General features: G+C 46.7%; 3 protein-coding genes across 3 annotated transcripts; 1 reads left to right on the top strand and 2 right to left on the bottom strand.

Moving 5' to 3' along the window:
* Window positions 1-11,715: 11,715 nt before the first annotated feature.
* LOC130489603 (olfactory receptor 1509-like) lies at window positions 11,716-12,651 on the top strand. The gene has a single exon (XM_056863363.1). It carries the CDS (start codon window positions 11,716-11,718, stop codon window positions 12,649-12,651), a length of 936 nt encoding a protein of 311 aa, XP_056719341.1.
* A 4,457-nt stretch (window positions 12,652-17,108) lies between these two features.
* LOC130490256 (olfactory receptor 4E1-like) lies at window positions 17,109-18,062 on the bottom strand. Its single transcript, XM_056864081.1, has one exon. It carries the CDS (start codon window positions 18,060-18,062, stop codon window positions 17,109-17,111), a length of 954 nt encoding a protein of 317 aa, XP_056720059.1.
* Window positions 18,063-25,174: 7,112 nt separating this feature from the next.
* LOC130490255 (olfactory receptor 4E1-like) lies at window positions 25,175-26,176 on the bottom strand. Its single transcript, XM_056864080.1, has one exon. The coding sequence runs from the start codon at window positions 26,174-26,176 to the stop codon at window positions 25,175-25,177; it is 1,002 nt and encodes a 333-aa protein (XP_056720058.1).
* Window positions 26,177-26,465: the final 289 nt, after the last annotated feature.

Raw genomic sequence — 26,465 nt, 5'->3', positions numbered from 1 at the left:
TAAGGCAGCTTCGTTGTGTGAGTTTCCTTGAAAACTGCTGACTGTCTTAGCCCAGTCTGCTTTATGAAAATTTTTGAAAGGGGCAAATTGTTTAAGGGACCTTTATTGGCTACATGGTATCCATACCCTGCTGCCTGGGCAAAGGGGATATGGATCTCTTGGGATCCTGAAATGGTGCTCTCCTTAAAGAAGCGTGGATTTTCCTGGAATTAACACGCAGAGTCATGGGAGGGGCTGGACTAGCCGTCTAAAATATCCCGACTCTTCCGGCTCTAATTTGCCTGTCATCCATCCAGACCTGTTCTTCTATTTCTGCTTGCTTTCCTTCCTGCCATCCCGATCCCTTGCTGATCGCTGCCTCTTCATAAGCCTTTCATTCAAGAGTAATGCAGTTCACAACCTTGGGTCTGATGTTATTTTCTCCTGTGACTACGATTCGTTCTCGGCTGTGAAAATACGGGTTGAGTTAATGCCTTTTGTATAATCTACTCAGGTCCTAACCCTTAAAACTGTTCCATAAATTGAATGATGTACGCTGAGATTTTAGGTAGGTTGTGGATTTTATAATGGTGGCTTTCCCCCCCTGCTTCTGAATGGCCTGTGGACCATAATACAGATTAACTGACTGGCTATTTTCTCCTGGGGAAGGTGTGGGCCAGGAGCTTCCAGGGTCTTCTTCTCCACACCCCTCTCTTAAACCAGCTTTCTTTCTTTCTTTCTTTCTTTCTTTCTTTCTTTCTTTCTTTCTTTCTTTCTTTCTTTCTTTCTTTCTTTCTCTCTCTCCCCCCCTCCCTCCCTTCCTCTTTCTTTCTTTCTTTCTTTCTTTCTTTCTTTCTTTCTTTCTTTCTTTCTTTCTTTCTTTCTTTCTTTCTTTCTTTCTTTCTTTCTTTCTCTCTCCACCATCATCCTACCTAACCCTTCCATCCGTCCCGCACCCCACCTTCCCCCTTTCTCCCCTCCCCCTCGGAAAGCCAGCATCTTTGGGGATGCCCTCCCTCCCTCTCTCTTTATTTTTCTCCCCCCTAACACCATTCCTGCCTCCTTTTTACCTCTTCCCTGTGGCCTTTTGACCTCCCCCAGAGCTACAAAAGTAAAATCCTCGGAGAAGCTCACTGCGGGAATGTTAATGAATCCCCAGCACAAAGGCGTAAAGACTTTTTACTTCAGTGGCGGAGGGGAGGGGGGGGAGAAAAAGGGGGCCCTTTGAGAAGATGTTTCTGTGTGTGGCGGAGTGGAGAGGATTTTGAGAGGGGGTGGCGGAGGAGGACAGGACGGGTGTCTCCAAATGAGAAAGGGGGATCTTCCTTCTTCTCCACCATCTCACTTTTCTGGAGATAGTAGGGGAAGCACCTGAGCCCCGAGGGCTGAGAGAAATGCTTTGGAAGGAGGAAGCAGCCCCCAATTTTGCAGAAAAAAATGCACATGAAAAATGCCCACGTGAAAATTGCTCACAGAAAAAAAAAACCACTGTCATAAATGCGCACAAGAAAAAAAAGCCCACATGGGAAAAAAGCCCACACCGAAAAATACGCGCACAGAAAAATACGCACACAGAAAAATGCTGACGGGGCCATTTTCTCCAGGTGATCTGATCTCTATTGGCTGGAGATGTTGTAATAGCAGCATATCTCCAGCTAATACCTGGAGGTTGGCAACCCTAATAGTGGAGAGGGATGTCAGGCCCAGAGCAGTGGTGCTTGGCCATTTTCTCCAGGGGAACTGATCTCTATCGGCTGGAGATCCATTGTAGTAGCAGGAGATCTCCAGCTAGTACCTGGAAGTTGGCAACCCCACGCCCTTCCCAGGCTCCACCCCCCCCCCCAATCTTCAGGAATTTTCCAACCTGGAATTGGCAATCCTGCTTACTGAATGGAGGCAGTAATTCACGCAGCATTAGTCAGATGGTTTGTCCTGCTCTGGAAGATGTAGATAAAATAATTTACTTTCTGTCTAATTGAGATAAACATGTCACAATGAAAGTTGCAAAATGCACACAGAAACCAAGGCCATTTATTGCAATGAAAGCCACGGACTGCAAAAATTGTACCATAGTAGTTAACTGCCTGGAGAAAACTATGTCCTGTCCCTTTAATAGAGGCTTAATAGGATGCTATTTACAGCGAAGTTATTTACCTCCATGCCACAAAAAGCTTCAGGGGCTGGCTTTCTTAAAGGGGCAGGACATTTTGCTCTAGGCCCACTGGCAATTCTAGTTTGATCTGCAGCAGTCATCAGATGATGTTATTTAGCTCCGCACCATGAAAAGCTGCAACTTCCCATTTCTGCACATTGCACCTCCATTAAAGGGACAGGACAATTGCCCACCACCCACCACCCCAGCCAGGCTCACTGCCATCTCCTTTGCTTAAATTCAGTACCTGGATCTCGTTTCCTCTGTGAAATCCTTACAACAACCCCGTAAGGTAGGCTCGGCCGAGAGAGAAAGCGGCTGGCCCAGAGCCATCCAGCGAACACTAGTGCCCCACTGGCAATATATGAAAACTACCGTTCTCAGGCACTGAAATTACAGAGGAGGGAGCAGATATACCCTGTTTAAATAAACATGATGAAGAGACCTGTGGCACCTTATTATTATTATTTATTTCATTTATGCCCCACGTTTCTTCCCAATGGGGACACAATGTGGCTTACCTAGTCTCCTGTCCTCCACTTTTAGGGTTGCCAGGTCCCTCTTCGCCACTGGCGGGAGGTTTTTGAGGTGGAGCCTGAGGAGGATGGGGTTTGGGGAGGGGAGGGACTTCAATGCCATAGAGTCCAATTTCCAAAGCGGCCATTTTCTCCAGGGGAACGAATCTCTATCGGCTGGAGATCAGTTGTAATAGCAGGAGCTCTCCAGCTAGTACCTGGAGATTGGCAACCCTAGCCACTTTATCCTCACAACTATCCTGTGAGGTAGGTTAGGCTGAGGCTCTGAGACTGGCCCAGAGTCACTGGTAGCTAAAGAAGTGAGCTGTGACTCACGAAAGCTCATACCCTGCCAGAAATTTTGCTAGTCTTTAAGGTGCTACTGGACTCTTGCTGTTTTCTACTACCAAGGTCACGCAGTGAATGTCTGTAGCAGAGCAATGATTCAAACTGGGGTCTCTCAGATCTTAGTCCAACACTCTAACCACTGCATAACACTGCCTCTCAGATCATGCTTCTATCCTTTTGGTGGCCCACCTGGATAGTCAAGGTTAGCCCAACCTTGGAAGCTCAGCAGGGTAGGCCATGTCTAGGTTGAGGAATACCTGGAGATTTGGGGGGGGGGGGTAGAGCCTGAGGAGGGGAGGGACTTCCATGCCCTAGCGGCCATTCTCACCAGGGGAACTGATCTCTATTGGCTGGAGATCAGTTGTAATAGCAGGAGATCTCCAGCTATTAGGGTTGCCAGGTCCCTCTTCACTACCGGCAGGAGGTTTTTGGGGCGGATCCTGAGGAGGGCGGGGTTTGGGGAGGGACTTCATTGCCATAGAGTCCAATGGCCAAAGCGGCCATTTTCTCTGGGGGAACTGATGTCTGCCAACCTCCAGGTACTAGCTGGAGATCTGCTATTACAACTGCGCTCCAGCCGGTAGAGATCAGTTCCCCTGGAGAAAATGGCCACTTTGGCAATTGGACTCTATGGCATTGGAGTCCCTCTCTTCCCCAAACCCCGCCCTCCTCAGGCTCCACCCCAAAAAACCTCCCACAGGTGGCGAAGAGGGACCTAGTTGTAATAGCAGGAGATCTCCAGCTACTACCTGGAGGTTGGCAATCCTACAGATGCACCCTGATGGCCGTGGTCATGGTGCAAGACTAGAGGTTCAACATGCACAGCCTGGAGCACCTCCAACCAGGCCCCTGGCCTTCTCTCTCTCCAGCTCCCCCTTCTTGCTCCGAAGCTGACCCATCCCTGTAGCGGCCACAGGTTTCCTGGGGCCTAAACAAATTGGCCGTATCCATCTTCGCCGCATGCGAGAGAAGCCGTCGAGCGAAGCCACCCTGGCTTGGCTGGAGCATCCCCCCCCACCACTCCTTTGGCCTCCTCGCCGCGCCTTCCCTTTGGCATTGTCTCCATCACGAGCCCCCTTTTCTTCCACTGTTGCTCAGGAGTCTGACATGGGGGAGCTGAAAGGGAAACAGCACGGGAGGTGAATGGGTGTGGAGGACGGAGGGGGGAGGACAGGGAAAGCCCAGGGTCAGGACATCAAGAAGGGGGTAAGTGGGGGAGAGAGAGGGAGGGTCACAGGGACACAGTTTGGGTGGGGGGGGCATTGACTCGCCAAGCATCTTCTTTTCAACATCTCCGTTTCGAGAAACGTTGGCAGCTTTTACTGTCGCTCAAGTGATGGGGGAACATTAAATACATGGCATATTTTCAGAAGCTGCTACAAAAATGCCAGCATTTCAACGGGTTTGGAATCTGGATTAGATTAATTAAATACCGTAATAATCCTATGCGCTTAGACCACCACACTGGCCATTTATGCATGGCTGTTTCCTCGCAGTCACCCCGCCAACTACTTTGGGACTTTACTTTGATTATGCTCGCATTTTCCGAGCTTCAGAGGTCGCCTTGGTGTAGTGGTTAAGAGTGGTGGTTTGGAGCGGTGGAGTCTGATCTGGAGAAGCGGGTTTGATTCCCCACTCTTCTGCATGAGCGGCAGAGGCTAATCAGGTGAACTGGGTTGGTTTCCCCACTTCTACACATGAAGCCAGCTGGGTGACCTTGAGCTAATCACAGTTCTCTCTGAACTCTCTCAGCCCCACCTACCTCACAGGGTGTCTGTTGTGTGTGTGTGGGGGGGAAGGGAAGGTGATTGTAAACTGGTTTGATTCTGCCTTAAGTGGTAGAGAAAGTCAGCATATAAAAACCCACTCTTCTTCTCCTCCTCCTCCTCTTCCCCCCGTGTTTCTGCACATTTCCCCTGCATTTTCTGGATGCTGGCTAAACATGAATCCAGAAAATGTGGGCCAAATGTGCAGAAATGCACAAGGAGAGTGAGCCGACCTCCGATTCAAGCATAATGAAAGCAAAGCCCCGAAGTAGTCACCGGGGTGACCACGAGGAAACAGCCATGCATAAATGGTCTACAGGTAGTGGGAAGGGTTGCCGGGTCCCTCTTCGCCACGGGCAAGGGTTTGTTCTCCAGTTTAAAGAACTGCAAGTCAAACTTTGGGGTGACCCACCCCAAATGAGAACTCCCCAATTTTGACCCCTGCTCTAGTCTAAGCCTGTTGGTTTCAAGGAACTCAAACTGGGGAGATGGGGCGGGGGAAGCAGTTTACTACCCAACCAGAGACAGGAACAAATTCCCAGAGGAATACAAAACTGGCAGGTGCCGGAAAATGAGAATTCACTAAGAGGTAAAGGAAATATATGTAAAGACACGTAATCAAATTGTAATAATGTGTGAGATATATATAACAGCAGCTGTTTGTTATAGTTAGGTACAAATATAGATGCAGAAAGGCAGAACTGTTTTTAAAAAAACAATAACATGATATTGTATCCAAAGTTCAAACTAATACAGTCATTGGTATAAAATAGTGGAATTTATATTTTTGTTTAGTAATAATTGCTAATATTGATCGAATGCTTCAGGTGGTTGTTCTACCTTGCTTATGTTTATATTTTTTCCCCTTTTCCCCCAATATTCCTTTTTCAATTTCCGTATCCCATTTTTAAAAAACGAATTTAAACTTTTTAAAAACCTGGCAAGTGCCGCAGAGTTTTCGAAAGGATGTGGTTTAAAGATCTGAAAGAGGAAGCGAAAGAGCACCTGAAAAATATCTCCCACGACCAACCACTACAGTGCCTGGGTTGTTTCCTCCCTGTGGTAAGAAGGAGATCTACGCCTTTTTAAGGGTTTGTCCTAGCCAGAGGTAGCGGCAGTTCCCGAGAAGCAGCAGGGCACTCCACTACACCCCATGATTTTTTTCACCACTGTGTTCTGTCTCCTCGGTAAGAAAAAACTATTTTTGCTTCTCAGCCTCCCCCCTCCCCGCCGTTTCCCTGTATGAATGAGGCTAGAGTGCCATGAAAGCAACTCACTTTCTCTGCTAAAACGTGGGCTCTGTGGTAGAGCATCTGTTTGGCATGCAGCGGGTCCCAGGATCGATCCCTGACATCTCCAGTTAAAAGGATCAGGTAGGTGAAGGACCTCTACCCTGAAGCCCCGGAGAGCTGCTGCCAGCCTGAGCAGACGATACCTGGATGGACCAATGATCTGATTCAGGAGAAGGCAGCTTCATGTGTGTTCAGCCGCAGTTGTTCCCAAAACTGATTGCATATATGCCTCTTCCCATTTAGAAAACAAATGCTTAATTATATGAGACCAGCTGTAGCTTGGGGGAAGGGCCATAGCTCAGTGGTAGAGCATCAGCTTGGCATGTAGAAGGTCCCAGGTTCAATCCCCAGCATCTCCAGTTAAAGGGACTAGGCAAGTAGGTGATGGGAAAGACCCCTGCCTGAGACCCCGGAGAGTCGCTGCCGGTCTGAGTAGACAATACGGACTTGGATGGACCAAGGGTCTGATTCAGTATAAGGCAGCTTCACGTGTTCATGTATGTTCAAACCAGTGATTGCTAAAGTACCAGTGTTCTCTTCATGTCTGTTCCAATGGCCAGCTTGCTTGGAAACTCTAAGAGCAACTGAGGTTTTCCAGGTGCTGCATGCTGTACAACTGGGAGACCATTACATGAACAAGCCTTATACTGAGTCTGACCATTGGTCTATTGAGGTGTGTATTCTAGGGTTGTTGGCCTCCAGGTGGGGGCTGGAGATCTCCTGGTATGACAATGGAGCTCCAGTCGACATTTCCCCCTGGATAAAATGGCCGCTTTGGAAGGTGGACTCTATGGCATTGTACCCCACTGAAACTCTTCCCCTCCTCAACCCCACCTTCTTCAGGCTCCACCCCCAAAACCTCCAGGTATTTCCCAACCCAGAGCTGGCAACCCAGAGCTGGCTGTCTACTCGGACCTGCAGGGGTTCTTCTGCTCCCTGGTCCTTTTAACTGATGATGCCGCCTTAGGCCTTAATAATGGATCGGGTAAAATAGCTAGGTATCTAGATAACCTAGAGATACCTTCTCAACGCCGCACTTTTCTATGAGCTAGGGTTAACACATTCCCATCTAGGATGCTCTTAGGCCGATATCTTCAGATCCCTAAACATGAACGCTTATGCCCGTGTGGTTTAAATTTGTTGGATGCAATTGACCACATCTTTTTAGATTGCCCCTTCTATGTGACTTAGGGGGATAAACTGCTATTTACTTTGCTCCAGCTCAAGAGACACAGGAGCAATGAAGTGAAATGTAAATTTCTCTTGAGTGATCAGGATCCTAAAACTACGGCTACTGTGGCTGAATTTCTTACAGGAGTTCTTAAAGAACAAGAAAAGTTTTATTAACCCGACTTGTAATTTATATGTATTCCCCTTTGGAGGTATATTGTTGTTTTATTTCTGTCTTCTGGTATGCCAATAAAGGTGAATGAATGAATGAATGAACTGAAGATGCCAGAGAATGAACCTGGGACATTCTGCCTGCAAAACAAATCCTCTGCCACTGAGCCACTGTTAGGATTGCCGGCTCTGGTTTGGGAAACGCCTGGAGATTTTGGGGGTGGAGCCTGGGGAGGGCAGGGTTTGGGGAGGGACATCAGGGTATAAAGCCACAGAGTCCTCACTCCAAAGCAGCCCTTTTCTCCAGGGGAATTGATCGTGATCATCTGGAAATCAACTGCAATAGCAGGAGATCTCCAGGTGCCACCTGGAGATTGGCAACTCTACATTAATCTCCCTGGGGAGAGAGAGTTTTAGAGCTTTGGGGCCATGACCAAGAAGGCCTTCTCCCAGGTTGCCTCATTTTTTTTTCTCCCTCAGTGATGTTGTTGCCTGGCTTTAGGTTCATTCTCATTCTCCTCTCTTCCCTCACAGCTTCTCCGAGATGGGTCTTTTCCCAAGTTTTCCAGCCTGCAGAGCTGGTGTTTGTGGAAGGCCAGAAGGTCCACATCTCCTGCCTCCAGAACGCCACGTCCCATAACACCATGTTTTGGTATCGACAACCATGGGAGGGTCGGCGGGCTTTGACCGTTTTAGGGAGTACATACTCCAACCCGGTTGCTGCTGGAGAATTCCGCATGGTAGTGAACACGGTATTGCGTTCCACCGACCTGACCAAAGAGAGAGCAGCGCTGCGAGACTCTGGCATGTACTACTGCGCCGTGAGGGACACAGTGAGAGGAAGACAGCGACCTACTGCACGAAAACCACCAGCTGAGTTTCCTGCCACCTTCATTCCTCTCATCCTGGTGGTTTCATACTTTGCCCTTTCTTAACAACTATGTTTTGTAACTTCACAATTATTGGCTGGCATCTCTTGAGCCCTAAGGTCACATAGAATTAGGGAGGTCTCACTGAGTGAGATCCATTTTGTTCATCTCAATTGTCCTCCGGCCAACATGACATGATTCTTCAAGGTGTACCAGGACCAACTTAACTGGGTGATGAGAAAATGCCCAGACTATGAACCACAAGGAGTCAAGGATGGGGAATGGGGCAGAGTTCTGCTCCCCTCACCTGTGCATAAGAGAAGAGGGTAAATGGCTCTCCTAGGCAGAGAGCATTCCAGAATTCAGGGGCTACTACAGAAAAAGCCCTGCTGGATGTCAAACTTTCATTCAGAGCTGATGACGTGTACCTGATTAGGTGTTGATTTCCCTTTCAGAAAGGAACCGCTGGAAATCTCCAAACATTCATGGACAAAAGACATTTTATTCACCGCTTGCTACCAAAATCTGTCCAGACCTTTTGCACACAAAGAAAATGTTTTAAAAAGCACCCCACACATGTATCTCCAAGCCCCCTGGTGACTTAATTACTGCGAGTTGCTTAGATCTCCAAAGATCTCTTCCTTCTTTCAGTGTTTTACAAGACGTCACACCATTGAAAGCAACTAAGGCTATTTAAGAGAGGGAAGGGTAATAGCAATTGAAGACCCAGCATTTCACTTGCCGAATGAAGATCTCAAGAAGAAAGTATTAAGAAGTACCAGGAAGACATCCTGAAGGTGTGGTGGTGTCATCTGCCACTTCCTTGACCATGTCAGGTAATTAAACTACCAAGGGCAGGATGGGAATTGTTTGAGATTTCCCAGACTTTATATTTAGGGTGCTCATTGCTATCCACCTTCCATTGTTGGGATCCTAAGGTCAGTGGTGGTTTCCTGTAAGATCCTGCTCATAATAAATGGGTATCTGCAGAAATTGCAAGATGTTGCCTGTGTGGTGGTGTGTTAGTAGATGTTTACATCTGAGGATGGTAGGGAAGTAGAAAAGAGCAAGAGTCCAGTAGCACCTTAAAGTCTAACAATATTTCTGGCAGGGTATGAGCTTTCGTGAGTCACAGCTCACTTCTTTAGCTATGGCTCACGAAAGCTCATACCCTGCCAGAAATTTATTTTGTCTTTAAGATGCTGCAGGACTTTTGCTCTTTTCTACTGCTACAGACAGTACCCATCCAGTACCCCCCAGCTACCCATCGTGATCTATCTTGAGGGTAGGGAAGAAGACTTGAGGATAGTCTTCTTGAATGTGTGACTTGGGGCAGACCATAGGTCAGTATCACCCAGTGCTGCTTACTTGGCTGGCAGGTGTTCTTCATGGACTTTGGGAGAGGACTCTTCCAGTCAGGGAACATGGGGATGGAGGACTTAGCTGAGGAAGCCTTGATGGAAAGCCCATGCTCTGTGACCGATGGTTGGTGGATGGGTGGACAATGAGTAGGGAAGGATGCAGAACATTAGATTGTTCGGCTAGGACCTAGGAAACCTGGATTCAAATCTTCCCTTGCCACGAAGTATTGCCATGGGTGACTTTGGACCGATGACACACACTCTACCTAACTAACCTCACAGAGCTCTGGTAGAGATAATTTCCATTCATGGAACATGGGTCGTTCAATTAAAGATGTTCCAGGGACTTCCAGAGCTCTGGTGGAGGTTAAATGGGAAAGGGAGTATTGTGTATACTACTCTGAGCTTCTTGAGGAAGGGTAGTATAAAGATGAATAGAATCATAGAGTTGGAAGGGACCACCAGGGTCATCAAGTCGAACTCCCTGCACAATGCAGGAAATTCACAACTACCTCCCCGCACCACACCCCCAGTGTCCAGAAAATGGCCAAGATGCCCTCCCTCTCATCATCTGCCTAAGGTCACAGAATCAGCATTGCTGACAGATGGCTATCTAACCTCTTCTTAAAAACCTCCATGGATCATGAACTAGATAGATGAACTAGATAGATAGATAGATGAACTAGATAGATAGATAGACAGATAGATAGACAGACAGACAGACAGTCTAGTGACACACAGTAAATATTGGTTAAAGACTGATAAAGAAAACTAGAGCTAGATAAAGAAAACTAGAGCTAGATCTGAGTCCAGTAGCACCTTATAGCCCAACAAGATTTTAGGGTATCAGCTTTCAAGAGTCAAAGCCCCCTTCATCATATCTGACAAAGGTATCTGACAAAGGGAACATTGACTCTCAAAAGCATATAACCCCCCCCCCCCCAATCTTATTAGTCTCTAAGGTGCTACTGGACTCAAATCTTGCTCTTCTATAGCAGACCAACACAGCTACCTTACCGAAAGATAATAAAGTAAGCATTTGGACAAGGTGATGTGTGTGAAAAAAAGGAAGGAAAAAGTGTATGGTTATAGACGCAGAGCTGTATTGATGAAAGAAAAAAGAAGCCAGAGAAAAATGGGGGAGACATAAAGAGAACTGGCTTAAAGTCTGGTAGAGATCATTCCTATCCATTGAACTTGGGTTGTTTAATTCAAGATGATCCTGGGACTTCCCGTATGGAAAGCATGTACTACCCCCCTTCTTATTTTATGGGTGGTATCTTCCTCTGCTTTTGAAATGTGCTTGGGCTAGAACTCTGGCCAACCACTAAGGAAATGGAATTTATGTAAGATGTGGGGTTTATAGGAAATGTAGGGTATATATGTAGGTGTAGGATGCCTTATTGTTGTTATTGCTATTATGGTTGTTATTATTTTTATTTATTCATTACTGGCTAATTTATATGGTCTGTCAATGTTCATTGTGCTCTCTAGTAGAGAGGTTTGATGCCCTGAGTAGGTTACAGACTAAAATTTGACATTAGTGGGAGAACAACAGGAAGACTGGGAGATAGAATCATAGAGTTGGAAGGGACCACCAGGGTCATCTAGTCCAACCCCCTGCACAATGCAGGAAATTCCAAACTACCTCCCCCCTGACACCCCCAGTGACCCATACTCCATGCCCAGAAGATGGCCAAGGTGCCATCCCTCTCATGATCTGCCTAAGGTCATAGAATCTGCATTGCTGACAGATGGCCATCTAGCCTCTTCTTAAAAACCTCCAGGGAAGGAGAGCTTACCACCTCCCGAGGAAGCCTGTTCCACTGAGGAACCGCTCTAACTGTTAGAAAATTATTCCTAATGTCTAGACTGAAACTCTTTTGACTTAATTTCAACCCGTTGGTTCTGGTCCGACCTTCTGGAGCAACAGAAAACAACTGGAAGGGAGGATAACTGGAAGATTCATTTCAATTACAGGGAATATATTCTATAGGCTATATATAAATAGCTGGATCTTGTGAACAGACTCTATTATTTTTTTGTCTCTGTTTAGGTCCACTGCATGGGCTGTAGTCTGACCCCATTTTTAATGGATAGCCTAAATCACACCCAGGTGACCCATTTTGTGTTCTTGGGTCTGACGAGGAACCACAGGCTGGAGCTGACTTTGTTTGTCGTCTTCTGCCTCGTGTACCTGCTCATCTTAGCGGGCAACCTCCTCATCATGGTCACCGTGGCTTCTGACCCCTGCCTCCACACCCCCATGTACTTCTTCCTGGGCCACCTCTCTTTCATTGACGTCTGCCACTCCTCGGTCACGGCCCCCAAGATGCTGGTGGATTTCCTGTCCCTCCAGAAGACCATCTCCTTCCACGGCTGCATGGCCCAGCTCTTCTTCCTCCACCTCTGCGCCTGCGCTGAGATCTTTCTCCTCACCGTCATGGCCTACGACCGTTACGTCGCGATCTGCCACCCCCTGCAGTACGCGTCGCACATGAGCCTGAAGGTTTGTTCCTGGCTGGTGGGGGCCCTCTGGGTGGGGGCGACGGTCCACTCCGTGGTGCAGACGGTCCTCACCGTCCGGCTCCCTTACTGTGGGCCGAACGTTTTGGACAGCTTTTTCTGCGACGTTCCCCCAGTCATCAAGTTGGCCTGCACCGACTCGTACTGGACCGGGGTTCTTATCGTGTCCAACAGTGGCATGATTTCCCTGGTCTGTTTCTTGGCCTTACTGGCGTCCTATATAATAATCTTGGTGTCCCTAAGACGGCGGACAGCCGAGGGGCGGCGCAAGGCCCTCTCCACTTGTGCGGCCCACCTGCTCGTCGTGCTTTTGTTCCTGGGGCCTTGTATCTTTATCTATACCCGCCCCGCTGGCAGTTTCTCGGCGGATAAAGTGGTCGCTGTTTTCTACACGGTGGTGACTCCCGTGCTCAACCCGGTGATTTACACCCTGAGGAACACAGAGGTGAAGAGCTCCATGAAGAAGCTGAGAGGCCGGAAGATCTTTTTCATGGGGATGTAAACTGATGTCTTCCGCAGATAGGGTTGCCAGGTCCCCTCTTCCCACAGGCAGGAGTATCGTTTGGGCAGGGCTGGGGGTTTGAATTGTGTGTGTGCACCCTACCGCTGTGATACTGTCACTTCTGGGTTTACCCCGGAAGTGGCGGCATCGCGTGGGATGCTCTAGCTAGAGCATCCTATATGATGCTGGCACTTCTGGGGTAAACCCAGAAGTGATGGTATTGTGCAGGGAGCGCATGCACGGAGATCTCGATCCCCTTCCAGCTTCCGCCCACCAACCATCAGCTGGGCGGTGGGCAGCCTGGTTGATTGGCGGGAAATTGCACACCACAACCGGGCAGTTGGGAACCCTATCTGCAAGCGGCACATAGATGGGTGGATGGTGAGAAGGAACCTAACCCAGGCCGGATATCAACCCACTTTGTCCAAACATGAAAGTATTCTTATTGGAAGCAACAATAACAGCAAACTTTTTGTTTAAAACAAAACAAAACAAAAAACCTGTAAGATAATGATGTTACTACATGTAGAAAGAAGAAGTCTTTACGAGTAAGCTAATAAAGCTATCTGAGGCTAGAAGGGGGCAATCCAAGAAAGGGCTTTCTCGGTCATGGAATAAAAACTTTGGACTTCTTTCCCCAGGGATATTCATTTGTCTCCTTTTATCAGTGTCTTCCACAGGTTGGTGAAGTCTTTTTTTTCTTTTTCCTCTGGCATACCTCCAATAACAGTTACTGTCACTTCTCCCTGGTTCTTGTGTCGTTCGTTCATGCGTTTCGATTGAATTATTTTATAATTTTAAATGTTTTTTTTTAATTGTTCAGACGTTTAAATGTTTTTATGTTCATTGCCTTGGGGACCCTGATCCGATGGAAAGGGGGCATAAGCATGTTTTAAAATAATAAATAAATAAACCTTCCGTATCAAAAGAAGTCTGCAATATATGAGCACCGTTCCTGTTTTTGAGACAAAGTCTGACAGTGAAAGAAAGAGAGAGGGGCCCTTTTTGACTACTGAAAATGTTATGCCAGGAAATGTGGGACCCCAGTGGACAAAAGATATACAGGAGGGGGGCAGCAGAGAGGAGGGAAACGGGGGGGGGAGCTTCAGGGGCATAGGTGGCAGGAACCAACCATGATTTTTCTCCAACAACCTCCATGTCCACACAATAGCAGCGCTCTATAGCTGACAATAAACATTTTTTTTAAATGGGTGTTTCCTGCAATTTTGCTTTTACACATGCTGTACCAGCCGGAGATTTCCAGCTACCGCCTGGAGGTTGGCCACTCTAGTGTTAATCCATGCTGTTTTCCTGATCTCAAGACCCTGCTCATAGCTGCCTCACTATGAACACATGAACCCATGAACACATGAAGCTGCCTTCTACTGAATCAGACCCTTGGTCCATCGAAGTCAGTGTTGTCTACCCAGACTGGCAGCGGCTCTCCAGGGTCTCAGGCAGAGGTCTTTCACATCACCTCCTTGCCTGGTCCCTTTAACTGGCAATGCCGGGGAATGAATCTGGGACCTGGTTGGCCACTGTGTGAACAGACCGCTGGACTTGATGGGCATTGGTCTGATCCAGCATGGCATTTCTTATGTTCTTATGACCTTCTGCATGTCAAGCAGATGCTCTACCACTGAGGTATATGGGGGGTCAATTTGCGCTGGGAAAATGAGGAGTGGGAGAATTAAGTTCTCCGGATCAGTGTTCTGGCCCTCATCTTAACCGTTGCTGGATTTATGCCCCAAATTTTTTTGCACATGGTCAGGGGCGTTTTTTCCTTTCTTTGCTTGTACAGGCCAGGATCAGGCCAGGATCTAGAACTGGAAGCAGATTTTCTAGGTAAAAGATATAGATTCTGGATACCTAGGACTGGGGTGTCATGGGGTGGAATCTGATGAGGTTACGTTGAATGGGAGTGTTACTGGTAGTAGAATCATAGAATCATAGAGTTGGAAGGGACCACCAGGGTCATCTAGTCCAACCCCCTGCACAATGCAGGAAATTCACAACTACCTCCCCCACACACACCCAGTGACCCAGTACTTTCATATGCTACTACACATTGTACCATGTGGTATATCAGTGAATGTGAGCCATCACTATCATGCAGTCTTGAAGAAATGGACCTCACCCTCACAATTAAAAAAGAAGAATAGAAATCAGATGTGGGAATGGAAGGTTTAACTCCCCTACCATAGATCTCCAATTAAAACCCAAACCCAGTAAAGCTGCTTTAAAAGATGCAGGGAAGATCTGATTGTGGGCCTCCTAGTATCCTGTTTCGACCCTTTAAGATTGGCAGGAATAGAATGGTTTTATTTGTTTAGCCATGGAGGAAATTTATTAAATTAATAGGAAGAACCAGGTTGATTTTTCTCCGCTTCCCCAACCTCGCAGATGGATTTTTCTTCTCGATGCTTTCCAGAGCGCTGAGTTAACGGAGTTTTCTGTGCTCTTGTTCTCCTGGACATAGCCTCCTGTCCTTGGTTTAATTAAAACCTAGAAATTCCTGGCAAAGTTTCATCATCCCACTTGATGTTCAACAGAACTTTTAATAGGGTCCGGAGGGAATTGACTAGAGTAAAGTGGAAATATAAACTTTTCACTGTGGAACTCGACTAGGAAGAAGAGGGGGTGTGGCTGCCATCCTCCAGGTAGTTACAATAATGAGGAACACCTGTGCCAAAGTTAACGTAGTTGAAGAAAATGGTAGCACGAGGGCTCAAGAGTATAACACCACACTGGGTAAAAAATGCAAAATAATGATGCAAACAATGAACATGCAAACTATACAAAAAATCATATAAGCACTTCTGAATGTGTAGACAATATTTATAGGCATAAAGTCAACAAGCATAATGATAAATAAAATGAAATGAAAAGCATTACATCATGCAGTAGAGCAAGCAAATCTGTGGCACAAATTAGTGCTCTAGACTAAATACAATCCACAACGAGTACAGGAATATCCAGTCCAAAACATAAGGTCAAACATCAATAGTCCAGAAGTAAGAGATAAGAAAATCCAAGAAGTGCAGCCAAGGAACCAAGATAAAAGGAGAACGCGTGGCTAGTCGTAAATCACGTTTCAAGGCTTTCTTCAGCTCCAACGTTGTTAGCATTAATCAGCCCGTAGGCTAAAAGGAGGGTTCAAATGACCGTCAGCTAGGGAATGCGTCTATGTGGAATTCAAAAGCGCATGTATCCTCATGTGAGGATACGACTAGCCACGCGTTCTCCTTTTATCTTGGTTCCTTGGCTGCACTTCTTGGATTTTCTTATCTCTTCTGGACTATTGATGTTTGACCTTATGTTTTGGACTGGATATTCCTGTACTCGTTGTGGATTGTATTTAGTCTAGAGCACTAATTTGTGCCACAGATTTGCTTGCTCTACTGCATGATGTAATGCTTTTCATTTCATTTTATTTATCATTATGCTTGTTGACTTTATGCCTATAAATATTGTCTACACATTCAGAAGTGCTTATATGATTTTTTGTATAGTTTGCATGTTCATTGTTTGCATCATTATTTTGCATTTTTTACCCAGTGTGGTGTTATACTCTTGAGCCCTCGTGCTACCATCCTCCAGGTAGTAGCTGGAGATCCCCCACTATCACAACTGATCTCTAGGAGACAGAGATCAGTTCCCCTGGAGAAAATGGCTGCTTTGGAGGGTGGACTCTATGGCATTATACCATGCTGAGGTCTCTCCCCTCCCCAAACCCCACCCTCCTCAGGTTCCACCCCCAAAATCTCCAGTTATTTCCCAATCAGGAGTTGGCAACCCTACATATAGTGACTTATACTGAATTATACCCTTGTCTATTCAGACTGACAGTGGGTCTCCAGGGTCTCAGACTGAAATAATAATAATAAGAGTTGGTTTTTATATCCCACTTTTCTCTACCTTTAAGGAGCCTCAAAGTGGCTTACAATCCCCTTCCCTTCCTCTCCCCACAACAGACACCTTGTGAGGTAGGTGGGGCTGAGAGAGTTCTGAGAGAACTGTGACTAGCCCAAGGTCACCCAGCAGGCTTCATGTGGAGGAGTGGGGAAACAAACCTGGTTCTCCAGATTAGAGTCCACCACTCTTAACCACTACACCACGCCGGCTTTCTTTCATCATCACCGACTACCTGATTCCTTTTAACTTAGGGTCACCAACCTCCAGGTACTAGCTGAAGATCTCCTGCTATTACAACTGATCTCCAGTCGATAGAGATCAGTTCACCTGGAGAAAATGGCCGCTTTGGCCATTGGACTCTAGGGCATTGATTTCCCTCCCCTCCCCAAACCCCTCCCTCCTTAGGCTCCACCCCCAAAACCTCCCGCCGGTGGTGAAGAGGGACCGGGCAACCCTATTTTAACTGGAGATGCCGGGGATGGAACCTGGGACCTTCTGCATGCCGAGCAGATGTTCTACCACTGAGCCACGGCCCCTCCCCATCAATGCACTTTCCCTCCCGAAGTGACCTGCTGCCCTCGGAGTTTGTTCAGCGCATTCAGCATGTCCTCATTGCGGAGGGTGTAGATGACTGGGTTAAGCAGGGGGGTGACGGCCGTGAAGAAAACAGAAACCACCTTGTCCGCAGCCAGACTCTTAGCCGGCCTGAGGTAGATGAAGATGCAGTGCCCCAGGAACAAGGTCACCACGGTCAGGTGAGCGGCGCAAGTCGACAGAGCCTTCCTCCGTCCCTCAGAGAAGCGGTTCCTCAAGGAGACAAGGATGACCACGTAGGAGACCACCAGGACAACAAAGCAGACGACCGAGATCAGCCCCGAATTTGAGACGATGAGGATCTCGAAGACGTAAGTGTCAGCGCAGGCCAGTTTGATGACCAAGGGCACGTCGCAGAAGAAGTTGTCGATGGTGTTGGGGCCACAGTATGGCAGGCTGAGCGTCAGAGCAGTCAGGGCGATGGAATGGATCAACCCGCCCAACCACATGGCCACAGCCAACTGGAGACAGACCCGGTGGCTCATGATGGACGTGTAATGGAGAGGATTGCATATGGCGGCATAGCGGTCGTACGCCATGATGGTGAGGAGGAAGATCTCCGTGCAGGCAAAGAGGTGGAGGAAGAACATCTGGCCTACGCATTCTCCAAAAGAGATGGTCTTGGTCTCCGTTAAGAAGTCAGCGAGCATCTTGGGCATGACCACCGAGGAATGGCAAACGTCGATGAAGGAGAGGTTGCTGAGGAAGAAGTACATCGGGGTGTGGAGGTGCTGGTCGTAGACGATCGTGATGACGATGAGGATGTTGCCGATGAGGATCGATGTATAGATGACGATGAAGAAAACAAAGAGCGCCAGTTCGACCTTGTGGTTCGTGGTCAGGCCTGAGAGGATGAACACCTTCACGGTGGTATTGTTTTCAGGGACCATGCTGGCCTCCATCCGAAGCTGAAAGAACAAAGGACAAAGAAGTTGCCATGATGTCCTAAGAGCTCACTGGTTGATGTTACATTGGGGTTGCCATCCTCCAGGTGGCATTGCTACTGAGGTTCTAAGCACTCGATGTCAGATAGACTATTCCTTCTGCTTGAGGCTCTGCTGTGAGGCTCAAACTACATCTGTGGTTCTCTTCTGCATTAAAAAAACACAGTTCAAGTTGGTTATGCTGTGAGCCTGAGCAGAGGAAATTTTGGGATGCCAAAATACATCTATGGCTTAGAGACCTCCTGAAATTACAATTGATTTCCAGACTAGCAAAATCAGTTCCCTTGGAGGGTGAACTGTACAGCATTATACCCTACTGATGTTTGTCCCCTCCCCAAACCCTTCCTTCCCAGGCCAAACCCTCACATCTTACGTCCTTTAGTTATTTTTCAGCTCAAAATTGCCTCCCCAGTTGCCTAACCTAGCTCAGCCTAACCTACCTCATAGGGTCGTTGTGAGGATAACATGGGTAATGGTTAGGGTTGCCACCGGCGGGAGGTTTCAAGAGAGCTCAAGTATTATATAAACTGTAATTTTAATCGATAAATTATCATTACTAATGTATCATAAGAATGATTTTAATCCTATCTTTGCTGGCTGTTCGGTGTGCTTTATTACTTCAAGATGCCAATAAAGGTATTATATTGTATTATTGACATGGACATGGCTGTCCTAAACACAGTATTCCCTTCTAAGCCTACTGACCCTCAATGGATTTAGAAGGCTCTAACGCTGCGAAGAAGCAGGGCTACAGCTGAACATCAAGAAAACATAAGTAATGACTACTGGAGAATTACACAACTTTAATGTTGACAATGAAGAAATTGAAATTGTTTGGAATGGGAAAAAACCAAGTGTATGATTTAAAGAGAAAGTGCCAAAGCAGGACTACAGCTGAACGTCAAGAAAACAAAAGTAATGACTACAGGAGAATTACACAACTTTAAGGCTGACAATGAGGAAACTGAAATTGTTCAAGACTTTCTATTCCTTGGCTCCACCATCAACCAAAAGGGAGACTGCAGCCAAGAAATCAGAAGGAGATTGAGACTGGGAAGGGCAGCCATGAAGGAGCTAGAAAAGATTTTGAAGTGTAAGGATGTGTCACTGGCCACCAAGACTAGATTAATTCATGCCATTGTATTCCCTATCACTATGTTTGGGTGTGAAAGTTGGACATTGAAGAAAGCTGATAGGAAGAAAGTAGATTCCTTTGAAATGTGTTGGAGGAGAGTGTTACGGATACTGTGGACTGCCGAAAAAACAAATCAGTAGGTTCTAGATCAAATCAAGCCTGAACTGACCCTAGAAGCTAAAATGACTAAAATGAGGCTGTCGTATTTTGGTCACGCCATGAGATGACAAGAGTCACTGGAAAAGACAGTCATGCTAGGAAAATTTGAGGGCAGCAGAAAAAGAGGAAGACCCAACAAGAGATGGATGGACTCAATAAAGGAAGCCACAGCCCTCAATTTGCAAGATCTGAGCAAGGCTGTCAAAGATAGAACATTTTGGAGGACTTTCATTCATAGGGTCGCCATGAGTCGGAAGCGACTTGACAGCACTTAACACACACACACACACACACACAACGCTGGGAAGGATTGCACCATCAGTGAGAACTATGGTTGAGCGGAGGTTTGATCTCCTAGCCTTCCACTCTGTCATGCCACACTGACTCACACCATTAGCATCTGGCAGTGCGGCCACATGGAGCTGGATTAAGGCTCCAGTCTCTTCAGGGGCTCAGGTTTGAATTCTACAGTTGCCAGTGTCCTTTTGACCTGACCTGAATGGCCCAGGCTAGCCTGATCTCATCAGATCTCAGCTGCTAAGCAGGGTTGGTTCTGGTTAGTACTTGGATGGGAGACCACTGGAGAAGTCCAGGGTCACTACACAGAGGAAAGCAATGGCAAACTACCTCTGTTAGTCATAGAATCATGGAATCATAGAGTTGGAAGGCACCACCAGGGTCATCAAGTCCAACCCCCTGCAGAATGCAGGAAATTCACAACTACCTCCCCCCTCCACACCCCTAGTGACCAGAAGATGGCCAAGATGCCCTCCGTCTCATCATCTGCCTAAGTCTTTTGGGGAGGGGCTGTGGCTGAGTGGTAGAGCATCTGCTTGGCTTGCAGAGGGTCCCAGGTTCAATCCCCAGCATCTCCAGTTAAAGGGACTAGGCGAGTAGGTGATGTGAAAGACCTCCACCTGAGACCCTGGAGAGCCACTGCCTGTCTGAGTAGACAATACTGACTTTGACTGACCAAGGGTCTTATTCAGAAGAAAGCAGCTTCATGTGTTCATTGCAATGCTGTTGTCTTAACAACAACTTTTTTAAAAAATAAGAAAGCAGCATTTCTCAGGACAGTGAAGTCATGACCCAATGTCCATTTTATACAGTCCTGTCGTGGAAAATGCACAACCTTGTATAGAAACAAACGAACAATACAAAACACCCATTCCAAAAGAAACTGCCCCTAAAAGGTCTATCCTGTGCCAGTCCCAGATCCATAGTTACCCTTTATTCATTTTAGTTATTATAGTTCATTCATTTCAGGAGACCCCCAATGTCTCTTTCCCAGCAGAACTTACCTTTCTTGTGACTGGTGATATGCCAAAGAGAGTTATTTCTGGGTCAACACTTACTGCTCAGTTTCAAAACTAAAAAAACATGTGCTGGTTAAAAAAGCCATAGATTTCTACTTAAGGGAATGAGAAAGATCGGTGCTTGAATGTGCTTTTTATTTTCAGAAGCTGCACATGATAATGATAACTTCAGCTATCCTGGGTGAAGATGTCGATTCCTCTGGTGGAAAAAGTTCAGGTTGTCAGTTGTAGATTCCTAGCTCTGAATTCACTCTTCAAGCAAAGTCAGCTCCAGATGGATTCTTCCAAGTTTTGCATTCTTTGTGATAAACTGCAATCAAGAAGGACTCCAGTTCTAGACTTTCTTTCCAGCTTGGCCTCTGAAAAGACAAGGAGCCCTAAGAACTGGTTCAAAAACAAAAATCTACACAGGAAAATCTAATCTATACCAAAGCAGTTACATTTTGCATTGCCTCTTCTGGCTGCAGGCCTGGGTGTGGCCCATGTCCCTCTGTATATATTTGTCATCTTCAGCAATAATTCATTGTTTGCGGCATTGATTTGGGACGCAGAAGGGAAGTTGGACGCTCTGAGGATTGCAAACTGCAGAGCTGCCAATTAAGCCCCAAGGGAAGTCACCTGGGTGCTTCAAATGTTTTGGAAACTCTAAAGTTAGGACTGAAGTCAACAAGCTCTCTCAAGCCCTGAGTTCCTGTGCTTCAACTGCTGCTTTGGAAAGAGAACAGTGCACCAGTGCCCATCACACAACATCCAGCGTAACTATGGTCCTGTTCAGTAATCATGGGTAGGGTTGCCAACCTCCAGGTGTGGCTGGAGATCTCCTGCTATTACAACTGATCTCCAGGTGATGGAGATCAGTTCCCCTGGAGAAAATGGCTGCTTTGGAAGGTGGACTCTATGGCATTGAAGTCCCTCCCCTCCCCAAACCCTCCCCTCCTCAGGCTCTGCCCCCACAATCTCCAGGTATTTCCCAACCTTGAGCTGGCAAAAGAGCAAGAGTACAATAGCACCTTAAAGACTAACAAATTTTCTGGCAGGGTATGAGCATTTGTGAGCCACAGCTCACTTCTTCAGATAGCTAGAGATCTCCTTGAATTACAAATGAACCCCAGACTACATAAATTGCTTACAGAATCATAGAATCATAGAGTTGGACCACCAGGGTCATCTATTCCAACCCCCTGCACAATGTAGGAAATTCACAACTACCTCCCCCCACACACCCCCAGTGACCAAAAGATGGCCAAGATGCCCTCTCTCTCATCATCTGCCTAAGGTCACAGAATCCATTCCATTTCCATTTATTTACTAGCTCCTTTGACCAAAGGTCTTGAGCTTAACCATAACAATAATACATAATACAACAACACATAATCAATTTACAACACCCAACGTATACTTAAGGTTAAAACACAGTAGAAACAATTACTAAACATAGCATCACTAATACCATAACAATATATTCCCCCTGAACCAGTCTCATTGAAATCACAAAATCTGTTTCAACATTCAACTCGTAGTTTACGTGCTTGTTTTATTTTGACGTTTGAGCGACATCACCTCCGCCAAAAATCTTGCAACAGAACTAGTGATATCAGGATGAATATCTCCCATTATGTGGGATATCACCCAGGACTCCAAGGGAAGTTTGTATTTAGACAATATTGGGGTGATCCAACGCAACCGAGGAGCTGACCAGTGCTGACAAAACAATAAGAGATGGTGTAAAGTCCCAATATCTCCAGATTTACATTCACAAACTCGATCTGAGTATGGAGTTTTCGCAAAACGACCTGACATCTCTGCAGTTGGGTAAGCATTTAATCTGGCAAGCATAAAGGCACGTCTATGGCTTGGGATTGTCAGCAAGCTCACATAAGAGGGCACGAACTCAGGAGGGGGAATCCCCAGTGCAAGGGTAGAACATACGCGCCTAGCGCGGAATGTAGTGCTAACACACTCAAGATTTCTCACCCTTGACCTTACTAATTTAAGTGCTTCAGAAAAGTTTAAGTTGTTAAGAACTAATGGTGGAAGGTCAAGCAGTACCAGTTTACTATCTATATGTCTTCCCCACGTCCCTCTGTAGTTATCTTCCTTTAATCTATGTAACAGGCCCCCTTGGATGTTAGGAGTTGAGTAGAGAACCTTCAGCCTTAATTTGAAGGCAGCAATCCAGGCCCTAGATTCAAAAGAACACTGTGCAAGTTCCATTCTAAGTGCCGTTCCCGCCACACACTTTGGAGAGCCTGTCAAACGCCGCAGAAAGGTCACAGAATCAGCATTGCTGTCAGATGGCCATATAGTCTCTGCTTAAAAACCTCCAAGGAAGAAGCACCTTCCACCTCCCGAGGAAGCCTGTTCCACTGAGGGACCGCTCTAACTGTTAGGAAATTCTTCCTAATGTCTAACTGGAAACTCTTGTGATTTAATTTCAACTATTGATTCTGGTCCGACCTTCTGGAGCAACAGAAAACAACTCGGCACCATCCTCTATGTGACAGCCCTTCAAGTACTTGAAGACGGTTGTCATATCACCTCATGTATGTATGTATGTATGTATGTATGTATGTATGTATGTATGTATGTATGTATGTATGTAATACACTTATTCCACTTCTCCTGGAGAAAATGGCTGCTTTGGAAGGTGGACTGCATGGCATGATATCCTACCAAGGTCCCTTCCTTCCCTAAACCCCACTCTCCCAGGCTCCACCCTCAAATCTTCAGGGATGTCTGAACTCAGAGCTGGCAACCTTATTTAAATGTCATAACCAGCATCTAGAATTAAACTTGGACATAGACTGGTAACCAATGTAGCTGTTTCAAAATGGGCAAGGTATGTTCCTGGGGGCAGTTGAGATGCTGCATTCTGAACCAGTTGTAGTTTTTGGGTCGTCTTGCTGGGCAGCCCCGTTTAGAGTGTGTTGCAGTAATCCAACCATGAGGTTATAGAAGAATGGGTCAGCATGGCCAGATCAGCTGAGTCTAGATAATGAGAAAGATGGTGAAGCGGATGCGGCTCACAGAAGGTGCTTGTGGCCACGGGAAAGGGTTTTAGCCCAGTCTTCTCCCTGCTACTTTTCTGCGTGCAGGGCTTTGTTTTTGCACAGAGAAGCATTCGGTCATGCCAGCCCATTACTGCAGCTGGAAGTAGGGTTGCCAACCTCCCGGTGGTAGCTGGAGATCTCCCTAGGGTTGCCAGGTGCCCAGTGGTGGCGGGTAAAATCCCAGCAATTCACTGGGTTGCCTGCTGGGCAGCTGGACCAATCTGGTGGCGAAGAGGGACCTGGCAACCCTAGAAACAGACATCCTAGAGTGACATCACATTCCTACTTAGGTCCTTTCCTTCCTCAAACCTCACCCTTCACAGGAACCACCCCCTAATCTCTAAGAATTTTCCATCCCTAGGGTTGCCAGGTCCCTCTTCGCCACCGGTGGGAGGTTTTTGGGGCGGAGTCTGAAAAGGGTGGGGTTTGGGGAGGGGAGGGACTTCAATGCCATAGAATCCAATTGCCAAAGCGGCCATTTTCTCCAGGTGAATGAATCTCTATCGGCTGGAGATCAGTTGTAATAACAGCAGATCTCCAGCTAGTACCTGGAGGCTGGCAACCCTACCCATCCCAGAGTTGGAAACCCTTTCCAAGCCCCACCTGGACATTGGCAAACCTGTGCCCATATTTGAGGGACTGCTTTTGCCCAAATGAGCCACTTTGAGATCAAATGATGCTTTATCAGTGTGCCTGCCTTAAGTAAGGTGAGGTTGGTGGATACATGGGAGAGGACTGGAGATCAGTTGTAATTCTGGGAGAACTCCAGTCTCCACCTGGAGGTTGGTAAACCCTACTGTAGGTCTATTGTAGTCTACTTCCATCATGCACCCTTACTGCACTCTCTCAGTTTCTCATTGGACAGAAGGGCCTTCACTTCTTCTCTGTGTTCACCTTCTGTCCAATCAATTTGTTTTTTTTTTAATAGATATATACGAAAACAAAGAACAAAAGAAAAAGAGAAATTAAAGACCCCTCTTTTGACAACTGTTATAAATGCCTCCATTACATCAGAAGACAGTATCAAAATATAGCATACAATAATATTATAAGCAATGCACCACAAAACATTATTAGTAGACATAAGCAATATATTATATAATAATGATAACAGTTAAACAATGGTCATTCTCTACTAATCTTAGCTTAGATCATGAGCATTCTGCATAGTACTTATAAAACACAATGTTGAAGTTAAGCAATATTTTGAAATGAATTGCAAAATATAATAGTTAAACTACTCGCAATAATAATAATTGCTATACATTTCTAAAAGTATTCCCCAAATTTTAAAAAATTAAAGCTTTGTCGAGATGATTTTTAAGAATAGTGTGAATAATATATTTTTCATTTGTCTTGAAATTCTTTGATTGTTTTTTTTTTTTGTTCACATAAATGTCAATTTTGCCATTATTGCATATTCTGCCAGTTTGCTTTCCCAGTCTTCTCTGGAAGGACATTCTTCTGCTTTCGGCCCATCAGTTTGTTGAGCGCTCGCTTCATATCCTCGTTCCTCAGCGTGTAGATAATGGGGTTGAGCAACGGGGTCACGGCGGTGAAGAAGACCGATACCACCTTGTCTTCCTTGAAGCTGGTGGAGGGGCGGGAGTAAATGAAAATGCAGTGCCCCAGGAAGAGAGTCACCACCGTGAGGTGCGCCGCACATGTGGAGAGGGCCTTGCGCCGCCCTTCAGCGAAACGGTTGCGGAGGGAGACCAAGATGACGCCGTAAGAGACAACCAGGACTACGAAGCAGACCACGGAGATCAGCCCCGAGTTGGAAATGATAAGGACCTCGATGATGTAAGTGTTGGTGCACGCCAGCTTGATGACTGGAGGAACGTCACAGAAGAAGTTATCGACTTCCTGGGGGCCGCAGTAGGGTAGTTTGATGGTCATGCCAATTAAAGCGAGGGAGTGGACCGTACCGCCTAGCCAGATGGTTCCAGCCAACAGCAGGCAGACTTTGTGGCTCATGACCGTGAGGTAATGCATAGGATTGCAGATGGCCACGTAGCGGTCATAGGCCATGACGGTGAGGAGGAAGATCTCGGTGCAGGCGAAGAGGTGAAGGAAGAACATCTGGGCCACACAGCCTCCGAAGGAGATGGTCTTCTCGGTGGACAGGAAGTCAGCAAGCATCTTGGGCACAGTCACTGTGGAGTGGCAGATGTCAATGAAAGACAGGTTGCTCAAGAAGAAGTACATGGGTGTGTGAAGGGCTTGGCTGTGCACGATGGTGACCACGATGAGGAAGTTGCCAGCCAACGTCATCAGGTAGAGCACCAGGAAGACCACAAAGAGAACCAGCTGTGTCTCGGGGTCATTGGAGAGGCCCACCAGGATGAACTCGGTCACTGAGGTCTGGTTTTGTGTCTCCACAGTCCAGTTTGGAGTCGCTGTTTCTTGCATTTCCGTTCTAGAAGAAGAGCAAGTAAGTTTTTATAATAGCCTTGAAGATTGCCGGTGAAATGGAAAAAAACTATATATTAAGGCAATAACAGAAAAGTTACATACGTGTAGGATTGTAAAGGTATATCTGTGCTAGGGTTCCAAGGTCCCTCTTCACAACTGGTGGGAGGTTTTTGGGGGTGGAGCCTGAGGAGGGCAGGGTATGGGGAGGGGAGGGACTTCAATGCCGTAGAGTCCAATTGCCAAAGCGGCCATTTTCTCCAGGGGAACCGATCTCTATCGACTGGAG

The sequence above is a fragment of the Euleptes europaea genome, chromosome 18, assembly GCF_029931775.1.
Source record: "Euleptes europaea isolate rEulEur1 chromosome 18, rEulEur1.hap1, whole genome shotgun sequence".
Taxonomy (NCBI): Eukaryota; Metazoa; Chordata; class Lepidosauria; order Squamata; family Sphaerodactylidae; genus Euleptes; species Euleptes europaea.
Note: the sequence above shows the minus strand (reverse complement) of the source record. Positions and strands in the feature narration are given on the sequence as shown.